The sequence below is a fragment of the Oryx dammah genome, unplaced genomic scaffold (genome assembly GCF_014754425.2).
Source record: "Oryx dammah isolate SB20612 unplaced genomic scaffold, SCBI_Odam_1.1 HiC_scaffold_29, whole genome shotgun sequence".
Classification (NCBI taxonomy): Eukaryota; Metazoa; Chordata; class Mammalia; order Artiodactyla; family Bovidae; genus Oryx; species Oryx dammah.
This window is the reverse complement of record NW_024070213.1, coordinates 52,951,842-52,963,771: the sequence shown is the minus strand read 5'-3', so window position 1 is coordinate 52,963,771 and position 11,930 is coordinate 52,951,842. Positions and strand designations below refer to the sequence as shown.

General features: G+C 36.6%; 1 protein-coding gene across 16 annotated transcripts in view; it reads left to right on the top strand.

Annotated features, from left to right (window-relative positions):
• The window catches only part of MYBPC1 (myosin binding protein C1), a 96,168-nt gene that overhangs the window by 24,020 nt on the left and 60,218 nt on the right, over positions 1-11,930 (top strand). For 11 of the 16 annotated variants that reach the window (XM_040234880.1, XM_040234886.1, XM_040234882.1 and 8 more), the window contains 3 exons: positions 483-524; positions 9,931-9,969; positions 10,488-10,523. In XM_040234880.1, coding sequence (XP_040090814.1) covers positions 483-524; positions 9,931-9,969; positions 10,488-10,523 — 117 coding nt within the window. The remainder of the gene's footprint in view (positions 1-482; positions 525-9,930; positions 9,970-10,487; positions 10,524-11,930) is intronic. The other 5 variants (XM_040234887.1, XM_040234881.1, XM_040234879.1 and 2 more) reach the window with 2 other exon arrangements.

Here is an 11,930-nt window from a genome sequence, read left to right as displayed (position 1 = left end):
AAGATTAATACGGGCACCCAAATATTCTCTTTGAAACCATTGTACAACTGCAGATTTTATCCCTGACTTTTTAATATTATCTGAGGTCCAAACTATTGGACTTCAAACTTTCTTTAAAACTCTGTCTCTTGTTGGAGTCTAAAATGAAGTGATCAAACTTTATACTGTTATCAAACCAATATGTTATAATATGGTCCCAGCGTAGCTAAGCTGTTTTAGCAAAATCCGTCTTGCATGATTTTGTGAACACTTTTTCCCCAAGATGATCAGATTTATTAGCTACTTTTATTAAGTTTATATGTGATTCTATAATTCCCCAATTTGCAATTCATGTATAGCATATTAAAGGAGTACATAGCATCATTTATGCTCTATTCTGAGGTCCTTAATTCTTCTTTCCCCACCTCCACCCCATTGCTTATCACACAATAAAATACTCTCTTTAATGTATTTTTTAAAGTCTGCTTGTACTTTCCACACAGAACCAAATAAAGAAAAGGAGGCCGGAACTTCACCAGGAAAAGGTGAGTTAGAGGGAGGGAGAGTGAAGCTGAATTCAACAAAGCTAGAAGCAGAAAGAGCTCAGCAATGATTACCATGGAGGCCCCAAAGAATTTCTCTGCAGTATGTTTCATCAGTGTGGTTTAGAGTTCTTCCTTGGCATTTTATCTGCACAACCTAATCAACATTAATGACAAATGGTGCTTTGATCAGTTTTCATCACATTTTCAAAAGAAAAGCAGCAATGATACTATCACAAGAACTTGCTGTGATGCCAGCATATTTATTAGTAGTTTCCAAGTTCCCATGTGCATGTGAAGGAAAAGAGATGTCTGGTCTTCTTGGGATTACACCAATGTGGAAAGCTTTCTTGATTACCCAGATTTTTTTAAATTGAATGTTTTCATGTTAGTGTGTAAACTGTTCCAGGTTTCACTAGTAATTTTGAAAACTAGCATCCCGTTTTGTAACACTTTGCATTCATGGAGATTTATAGAATGAGCTATATAGAGGGATAATATAAGTTTAAGCAAGCATCATGTTACTCCTTGTTGAATTGGAAGCATTCACTTCTGTACTATTATTCTAGTCTCACTTTATATGGGGGTAGCCTAGTTTTAGAAAATGAATAATCTTTATCATATACTTTTTCATGGATCCATGAAATACTAATTCCTTTGTTTCCTCATGGAGGAAGTCGTTGTCATTCCTGACCATTTGTCTCAAGTCAAGGGGCATTAGTCTCCTATGGAAGAAAGTTTCCACTGAAGTAGATGACAATTTTGCTTTGTACATCCGTATCACCATTTAAAATTTTTATTTGGTATTTGTGCAATGAAAAACATAGTTTAAATTCTGGAATAATCCATTATTTCTCTTTTTTTTCTGGAAACCCCTTCTGTTTGTTCTTACTATGTTAAATTTCATTAACGAATTCCTATGATATTATTATCTTTTATACATTAGTAAAATACTTTTTTTTCTTTCTTTCAGTACATTGGACTACTTTTCTTCAGCACACTTGAATTTACAGCTCTCATAAATGAATACCTAATGTTAGTACACTCACTTTGTCCTTGACCTTCAGTGGCTTCCATGCATAGTAACATGAATGCTAATCCCGGCCACGTGGAGCAGTCTGAAGGTTATTTGCTTATGGAATGCAGAGAGTGCAAACTCCTGAACACCTTCCATGAGATGGGTTCAAGGAGGTTTGGACATCCTGGCTGAAGTTATTGTAACATTATTCTTTACAAGGCTGATGGTGTACACCTCTGTTTCCAGATTTGGAAAGGTTCTTGGACCAAGCTATAAGGCTTAACCAACAGAGCAGATGATGTAATCCCAGAAGGCAAACTGTCAAAGTTTTAACAAAGCCTGTCCCTGACCCTTAATCTGAAAAAACATGTTATATTTGTGTGTTTAAATGAGAAAATGCTTACCTTTAAGTTAAAATCAACCAACTAACCAGTCTACCAATCCAAAAAGCTCTTTATGCAGAACATACTATGATGAAAGACCAAGGTCATTATGACCAAGAAGGGCATTTTGAAATTAGTAACATTTTTTTTCTGACATTTGCAGAAGTTAAACAAGGTCATGGCCACATGCAGTCACATGCTCAGGAACATAAACTGCCATGTATGTGTTTGCTCTACATGCCTAGAAAGCAAATCGATTTAGGATAGAAAGTGACATCCCTAAATAAAGAAGGTAGGTGGTGAGAGTTATTTCTAAATATGCAGTCCCCTTCAACTATTACTTTCTTTCATCAAGGACAGAGAAATTTCAAAGAAAATACTCAAGTGAAAAGTAGACACAATAATCTTTGCTACATATATAGCCCTGGCTGAGAAAGAATTCTTGCATGAACGTGAGCAAGACTGACAGGTGCAACAGACCCGCCTTCCAGTTTACACTAGAAGCCCTGTCCTTCTCCCTCCCCCAACCCTCAGTCCATCTAATTGTTTTTAACCATTCAAGGCAGCTTCTACTTTTTCCCATGACCATACTAACTTTCACTTCCTCTTCTTTCTCCTGATTTTTCTTGGACTGATTGTATGTGTCATTAAATGACCCTTTTCTCCACTTAATCTTGTATTAATTGTTCACTCCTTTTCCTAACAGGCTGTAAGCTTTGTGATGGTCAGGCACCAAGTCTTAACACCTCTTTGGACCTCTAATCTCATTTCTTCCAGCATCTGGCAGAGAGCTGCTTATGGCGATCTCCTAATAAATACCTGTAGAATGAATGATCAATTGAATTTCCATGCTGACTTAGCTGCTGAGCGTACAGACAATGGTAATCTAGATAGATTTTTATTTCCATTTGCTGGGCAGGAGGATGAACATCCATCCCATGCATGCTTTTAGTTAGTAAGGTTTAGAATGGGATGCCAGTGCTGTGTATTATGTATGCTCATCCTAAGACCACATGGATGATATAAGGTCAGCCCATTTAACATTACTGGAAATGGTCACATCTGGATTAGAACATTTCTTGCACTTTAGTGTACTATTTAATTAGTTGAAGTATATTCAGTTAATAGCTCCAAGATGCTCGCTATTAAGAACATTCATTAGACTGATTGTAGTTCCATCAGGACAAAGAGAGAACAAATAGCCATCAATCTCCCTTTATACCACATACATGACATACATTCTGGGCTTAACCTGACCTTCACTTATAGAAACAGAGTCATAGAGGGCATGCCATTAATCATGGCTCTCTCTGATATTAATCTAAATTAATTTTTAAAAAGAGAAAAACATCCATAGCAAAGCCATCTTAATATCTTTTCCAGATTGACTGCATCATTCTGTGACAACCTGGCCATGTTCTGAATTTTTGTTTTTTTGTAGTTGCAGAATGTTGTTTGGTTCTGATATTGATCTTACCAGTAGTGTTTGTGACTAGATGTGCCAACTTTTCACATCTACAGAGTCTCTGGTAAACAGCTGATTTCTCAGGAAGTGGTTTATTATTTGTTTATATTTGCTTGTTTGTCCCTGGACTTGCCTATCTAGGTATCCTGTTCCCTAATAGTGCTCACTGTCTTGGAATTGAAATGATCAAGATGACAATAAAGAAAGGGGTTTAATCAAACAGCAACATTGGAATTTAGATATCCCTTTCAGATTGATTGTACTGGAAGATAATGTCCTTGAAAAAATAATGCTGCTGTGGATTAGAATTCTTCCGAAATAATCACAGGTAGCAAATCAATGGAAAGCTAAGTATAGTTATCTATATCCTCAGTGGGGCCAGAGATCTGCCTTCTATTCCAATATTCATTTATTCATCTCAAGTGTCCACTGAGTATTGGCTATGTGCCAGGAGCAGGTCTGGGAACTGGGTCTTGCGCTCTTAGAGCCAATTTTCGGGAGCTTTAGAAGGAAGAATGGGCTTCCTTGATGGCTCAGATGGTAAAGAATCTGCCCTGCAATGTGGGAGACCCAGGTTTGATCTCTGGGCAAAGAAGATCCCTTGGAGAAGGGAATGGCTACCCACTCCAGTATTCTTGCCTGGAGAATTCCATGGACAGAGAAGCTTGGTGGGCAACATGGGATCGCATGGGGTCCATGCAACCTGGGTCGCAAAGAGTCAGACACAACCAAGCAACTCACATTTTCACTTTTCAGAGAGGAGAATACCATTAGTAGAGGACGGTAGATTTCAGCTTTGGAAGTAGACAACCGTGATGGAGGGCCATGGGTGGAGAATAATGTGGGTTCGCAAGTGGGGTCATACTTTTTTTTCTTTTGATCAATCAACATCATATGTGTGAACTTAGTCTAATGAGACTGAGTCTCTTCTGTGCCAAAATGATTAGCCCTGTGGGGCATTTCAAATCTGGTCCTATGAGTGGTTCTGTCAGTAGCATTAGAATCAGAGATCAGCTTGCAGATCAGTACTCATCCTAATGCCTAAGTTCTGATATATATTTTTTAATTTTGAAACTTATAATTTTATAGCCAGTATATTTTTTAGTAAGCCCAGCTGGGATCGTTAATGCCACTCTTTATTTTCCTTACAGAGAAAAAACTGCCCTTGGTTATTGCTGCAACAGAGATGAAAACTTTTTTTCCCAGGCATTTTCATTAACATTACCACGAACTATCACGAATGAACCCTGTGTGTATTTACTGTCTCGTAACTTGAGATGAAGAGTCTTTCTTTTAGCATGAATGTGGTTATAGGATGAGGAAGTGAATCAGCAGAAGTTCCAGCAAATTTCTCCTAAATGATATGATTTCTTAAATGAAATGTTTTTTTTTTTTTTCATTTAGGTCCATTTACATCTGCAATAACATTGTCTTGGTCTGTATATTCTAACTACATGATTTATTTATAATGAATTTTGTTAAAAGTTAATATGACTATACTTCAACATCTTAGTTTGTTTGTTTGTTTGTTTGTTTGTTTTAAATACTTCAACATCTTAAAACACAGCCATTATAAAATGAAACATTGATTTAATAGATTTTTGGGGAAACTCATTAAATAAATGCAATTATAGTACAGTGAATCTTGATTTCAAAACCACCAAAGTGTGAAGACAGGTGTCTCATTCAGAAAATACCATAAATTAATCAAATGTCTCAAAACATGATGAATTAAGGTTAGCTGTTTTTGTTATTGACTTCCATATTGATTGTTGTTGTTGCTGTTGTTATTTTGGTAACATATGCCAATATTGACTACAACTGACTATCCTGCTTGAGGAATTCATAAATTCATCTGTATGAAACAAAGTATTATACCTGTATTTAATTTAGGTTTGTTTTAGTACATTTTAACTGTATATATTCTAAAATCTCAACAATTGTCCTAAGTATGTATACTTTAAAGATTAATTTTAAAAAGGCAATTTAAGTTAAACATAGGTAGGAGTTATTTTATGCCCAAGAGAGCTTGAAGAATTATAGGAATGGACACCTTCTACATTTCTGGGGTTCTCTCTCTCACTTTCCAGATTTTTCATACAGACCCCCTGAAAATTCCAGGCTTGTAATATGTGTTCTTTCTCCATTTTCCAGGTGTTCTTCATCAGGAACTTCAATGATGAAAGAATTATTTTTATGATTTTACAAATGCTGTTTTCCCATAACTTAAAGACACATAAAATTCAACTTTGGTAAATTTCTCTTCTATGTAGCTCAGGAAGATAGCTCTGTTGCTTTCAGTTTGTGATGTCACATTGGCCATATCTTTAGCCAAATACAGATGTTTAAGTTTGCATCACCATTGTAGTTGCTTTTAAATAGAAATAAGAAAATATGACATATTTTGCATTTTTTGTTTGCAAATAATCTTTGTATAATGCTACACCTTTCATATGTGTGATGTTGGATTAGGCAGAGCCCAAAAGAGTTGGATGTTCAATTTTCCTCCAAGCAGTAGAACCTGTTTTTCTATGGTACATAAGAAAAAATTCAACCAGGCAATTTTTTTTTAAGGAGTTCAGGTCAGAATCCCAACATCTTCATTCTATTTCCCAATCTAAAAGATGACAGGAACAAAACTACTTTTTTTTTTTAATGTCAACATTTTAGTTTTATTTATTTATTTTAACATTCCATCTCATTTTTAATTGGAGGATAATTGCTTTACAATGCTGTGATGGTTTCTGCCATACTTCAACATAAATCAGCCAAAGACACACCCATATGCCCTCCTTCTCACCGCCCTCCCCAACCTACATCTCTAGGTTGTCACAGGACAGCAGCTTTGGGTTCTGCTTTATTTATTTTGACTGTGCCACATGGCTTGCAGGATCTGTTTCCTGACCACAGGTTAAATCCAGGCCACAGCAATGAAATGCTGTGATGCTTTCTATGTGGTGCCTTCAGTTCAGTTCAGTTCAGTTCAGTCGCTCAGTCCTGTCCGACTCTTTGCGACCCATGAATCGCAGCACACCTGGCCTCCCTGTCCATCACCAACTCCCGGAGTTCACTCAGACTCATGGCCATCGAGTCGGTGATGCCATCCAGCCATCTCATTCTCGGTCGTCCAATTCTTCTCCTGCCCCCAATCCCTCCCAGCATCAGAGTCTTTTCCAATGAGTCAACTTTTCGCATGAGGTGGCCAAAGTACTGGAGTTTCACCTTCAGCATCATTCCTTCCAAAGAACACCCAGGGCTGATCTCCTTTAGAATGGACGGGTTGGATCTCCTTGCAATTCAAGGGACTCTCAAGAGTCTTCTCCAACACCACAGTTCAAAAGCATCATTTCTTCAGGGCTCAGCTTTCTTCAGAGTCCAACTATCACATCCATACACGAACACTGGAAAAACCATAGCCTTGGCTAGATGGACCTTTGTTGGCACCGTAATGTCTCTGCTTTTCAATATGCTGTCTAGGTTGGTCATAACTTTTCTTCCAAGGAGAAAGCGTCTTTTAATTTCATGGCTGCAATCACCATCTGCAGTGATTTGGGAGCCCCCCAAAATAAAGTCTGACACTGTTTCCACATATATTTCCCATGAAGTGATGGGACCAGATGCCATGATCTTGGTTTTCTGAATGTTGAGCTTTAAGCCAAATTTTACACTCTCCTCTGTCACTTTCATCTAGAGGCTTTTTAGCTCCTCTTCACTTTTTGCCATAAGGGTGGTGTCATCTGCATATCTGAGGTTATTGATATTTCTCCCAGCAATCTTGATTCCAGCTTGTGCTCTTCCAGTCCAGCATTTCTCATGATGTACTCTGCATAGAAGTTAAATAAGCAGGGTGACAATATACGGCCTTGACGTACTCCTTTTCCTATTTGGAACCAGTCTGTTGTTCCATGTCCAGTTCTAACTGTTGCTTCCTGACCTGCATATAGGTTTCTCAAGAGGTCTGGTATTCCTATCTCTTTCAGAATTTTCCACAGTTTATTGTGATCCACACAGTCAAAGGCTTTGGCATAGTCAATAAAGCAGAAATAGATGTTTTTTTGGAACTCTCTTGCTTTTTCGATGATCCAGCGGATGTTGGCAATTTGATCTCTGGTTCCTCTGCCTTTTCTAAAACCAGCTTGAACATCAGGGTGTTCACAGTTCACGTACTGCTGAAGCCTGGCTTGGAGAATTTTGAGCATTACTTTACTAGCGTGTGAGATGGGTGCAATTGTGCAGTAGTTCAGTATTCTTTGGCATTGCCTTTCTTTGGGATTGGAATGAAAACTAACCTTTTCCAGTCCTGTGGCCACTGCTGAGTTTTCCAAATTTGCTGGCATATCGAGTGCAGCACTTTCACAGCATCATCTTAATAGTCTAAAATAGTTGTGCATGTTCCTCAAATAGTCTTATAAGTTAGTGGGCTTTGAAACTACTCACCCACCAAATTTTTGCTTCAAATGTGGCTTCTCTTTTCATTTTAGTTTTATGAAAGTGTGTATTCTTTTCCCAATCACTTGCATTCTAAACAATTAATTCAAGGGTTCATTAGGGTTCATCAGGCACTGTGCACATAGTATACAAACAACAACTACGCCTGTATAAAATGCAGTGTTCATTTGATTTAAAATAGTTCTATTTCCTAGTTAATATATAATAAAGGAAGCTGCTTTCTAGGATTTGGTTGCGCTTTAAAACTTCATTTTTAAGAATTTTTACAGGACTTTAAATCAAGATTCTTTATGTATTTTAGTAAGTACAGGCCTTCAAATAGGTTACACAAATAAAATACTGCATACTGAGTTAAATGTATGGCAAATAATATAGAGACATTGCAAGGCATTTTAGTTTTCGTTATGTAAAATTTTAATTATATAAGTTTTCTGAAATGCAGAATTATCCTAAGAGCTCAGAAATATCTCAGTTCAGTTCAGTTGCTCAGTCATGTCTGCCTCTTTGTGACCCCATGGACTGTAGCACGCCAGGCTTCCCAGTCGATCACTAACACCTGGAGCTTGCTCAAACTTGCAGAAATACCTAGACTTCCCCAAATGCAAAAAGTTTGTGGACAGTAAATGGATATTCCAGGAGAAAAAATTGAAACATGAACTAAGTTTGGGAAATGCTAATACTGTATCATTTCTGATCTCCATCCTCATGAGCACTGAAGACTCTGAGATACATTTCAGTAACTGCATAGAAACAACACTATCAAACACAAACATGAAACTTTATTTAGCCTAGTATTTCCCAAGCTTCTTTGGCCAAAGAGATCTTCCTGTGAAGAATCTTCAATCCCACAATACCCAGTGAATCACCTTTTGGGTTCTGAAGATATGACATTAAGGTTTTCTATACATTACATTAGTTATTTTGTTAAAAAAGTAATAAAACACATCTTTGGTTGACAGTTTAAGAAATTTCAGACTAGTAAATAATATATGTTGTAAATATACTAATATGTTGTACCTGTGCTATTTACTTTTTGTCAGGACTTTTTAAAGCACTTTTTAAATCAATAGTCTCATGCGTTTGTTTTCTGTACTCTATTTTATATAGTCATTTAAGTTTGTATTTTGAAGCCCACAATTATTCTAGTATTTTAAGTAAAAGATTATTATTATTTACACTAACACTAGTCTTTATGCTTTGGGAGGAAAGGAGTAGAAGTTTAGATAAACACCAAGTACCTATTTAACCATCTAAAATGTAAGACACTTTAAATTCAGACATTTTAGAAAAGGGAATATTCAGTGTCTTTGTACAAACACTACAAGGGATATTTTGAAATTTTGAAATGGGTAAATATTTGATTGGCCAAAAAATTCATTCGTGTTTTTCTGTAAGATGTTAACAGAAAAAAACAAAGTTTTTGCCCAATTTTATCTTATAAATATATATAAAGTATTCATAAATAGTTTACAAATTGGTAAATATTTTTCAGATTATATTGTCCAACACCAATACAATCTTGGGAAAAGATAGATAAAATTTATAAAATAACTACTGGTGAACTTAGTAAGTATAACAAATTGATACATACTAGTTATTGTTGACTTTTGTTTCCTAAATATAGAAGGAGAATTAATTACAAGGCTTTCTGAGGGCATTGAGTTATCAAACTATATAAAAACATATGATTTTATGTCTGTGTTCAAATGAATGTGGTATATGAGTTATGCTGTCAGTGACTTTTGCTACAAAATAAGAGCTCAAAACGCACCTCCATTGTTGATTTCATTGAAGTTAGATTATTTGCATTAATTTTGTTTCTAATTTACAAGTACATAAAAAGTTTGCATAGAATACCATTTTTAAAGCTACTTTCATTGGGATTATCCAAATATCTCACTCTTTTACAACATTTGTTTATTTTTCTCTTTTGCTTACAGTTTAATCTTTCAGGTGCCAAGTCCTCTAAAGGCTTACTCATCGGTTGAGAGTTTTGTGTAGTTTCTCTTCTTCTTTTGCAGATTTCTCTTTTCTCAGGATACTCAGGATGAAGTTCTTTTCTCCTTGACTTTTGATTCCTCTTTCTTATTTCAGATGAAGAGGACGCCTCTCCTCCTGTTGCTCTGCCTCCAGGTTAGGATGATTCCAACTCCTTTCCCCACTTTGTAATGCATTATTGACAGACAGTAAAAGTGATGGGTTGACAGAGTTGCTCGATGAGACCAAACTCAGAACAGGGTACCTACCCCCTTCTTGCCAAAGAGGGAAAATGTTGGCTTTAATGGCAATTTTTTTTTTTAACATCAGAAACTTTTTAAAAAGAGGCTTTCTTTGTGAAATAAATAAAAGTATTAACTCTTGGATACAAATTTTAGGGGCAAAAAATGTTTCATCTCCAGCTGTATATTCTTTTCCCTGTTCTTTAGATATGTGGATCTGTAAAACTTTATTCTTGTTTTTTAAATAGGACACATACCTTTTATAGGTGTTTTCAAAGTTGAAGCTCTACTGGTTTTCCATCCAGACCAACGTGTAGTGTCTTTTCTCCCCATCATCAAAGGAGACAGGGCTTGGGGGATCTGAGAAGGTTAAAGCCAGCATTCCATTCTCTCCCCTCCCCCTGTGTCATCCAAATCACACTTTCCTTTCAGGTTTGGGTAGTCGAGCTCTGGAAAGAAAAGATTCAGGTGAGCACACACCGGAAGCAAGGTGTCTCGACCTCATCCTAATATAGTAATCACTAATGACCTCATTTCTTGAAGCTGTATTTGATTCTAATCTTGGTTTTATTCAGTCTGTAGCTTTTATAGCAATCTTTTATTACATTCCTCTGACTAGAAAACTAATGCATTAAGAAACAATTAATTTTGCATGATACACACACACACACACACACACACACACGAATTTAGAAATCTAGCCACATACACCACAGGTTCCTTTGTTTCATTATCACTATCTTTTTAACATTTGGCAAATACATAAAGATGAAGAGACTTTTAAAATCACCATTCCTGGGATGTATTGACATTAGATAATAATTCCTATTTTTATAGAAAGTTACATACACTTAAAAAGAATACTATCAAATGTAACCTGCTGTAGCCACAATTCCGGATGGTTATTTATTCTTTCATTTATCCAACAAGTGTGTTTGAATGCAGACTGATTCTGCTATGGACCTCTTTGTGGGTGGGGCATTTTTGCAGACCCTGTCTGAGATAAAAATGAGCAAAACAGAAAATCCAAGTCCTCACATTTCAAATATTAATGGCCACTCTGCACTATTACAAATATACACAACATAAAACTTTAACATCAACTTGGGTATTTTCTAAAATTGTACAATCACGTGACAACATTGCTTAAATTCGCTGCGAAAATGATGGTCTGTGGATAAGAATACTAAGCATGATTGACACATGGGAACTAAAATAACTCAATCTACATTTCCCCCTTTTCAAGACACATTAACAGGTTGAGTGTTGGCAACCCATGCACTTTTTTTTCCAGTTACTAGTGGCTGAAACTGAACTTCCTTTCATTCAGCTCTCAGAGACAGAAGAACTTTCTACAGTTCTCTCTCCTGCTCTCCTCATTGGACAGCTGATTGATACCTCCTAAGCACCTGGAGTGCAAACTAGAAAATGCAAAATAAGCTTCATTTCCAGGTTGTCTGTCTTCATGGGAAAGCCTCAAAGAGATTATTTCTCTTTCTGTTTTTCTAGTTTTTCCCCCTCTCTTTCAGGACGATCCTAGAGTTCTTGAAACCTGTGCCTGCAGGTCGCGATCTGTTACTTAATTGTCAAACTAAGGCCACATTGTACAACCATCATGGAATTATCTAATCATGCAACAGTGAAGAATCTAGACATATGAGGCCAGGCTTGGTAGTCTGACCTTTCCCACTTGACCTGCAAATTGATCCATCCCGTTAGTCTTTTCCAACTCAGCTGTTGTATAGACAAGGCTTTATAGCCTGTCACCTGGAAAAACACTAAGGCTCTGCTTTCATAGCCTTCTGACAGGTATTTATCAGTTAGGGGATAGGCAGAATTAGGAAACAAAGGAAACTTGGCTGCCAGGAAAGAGTA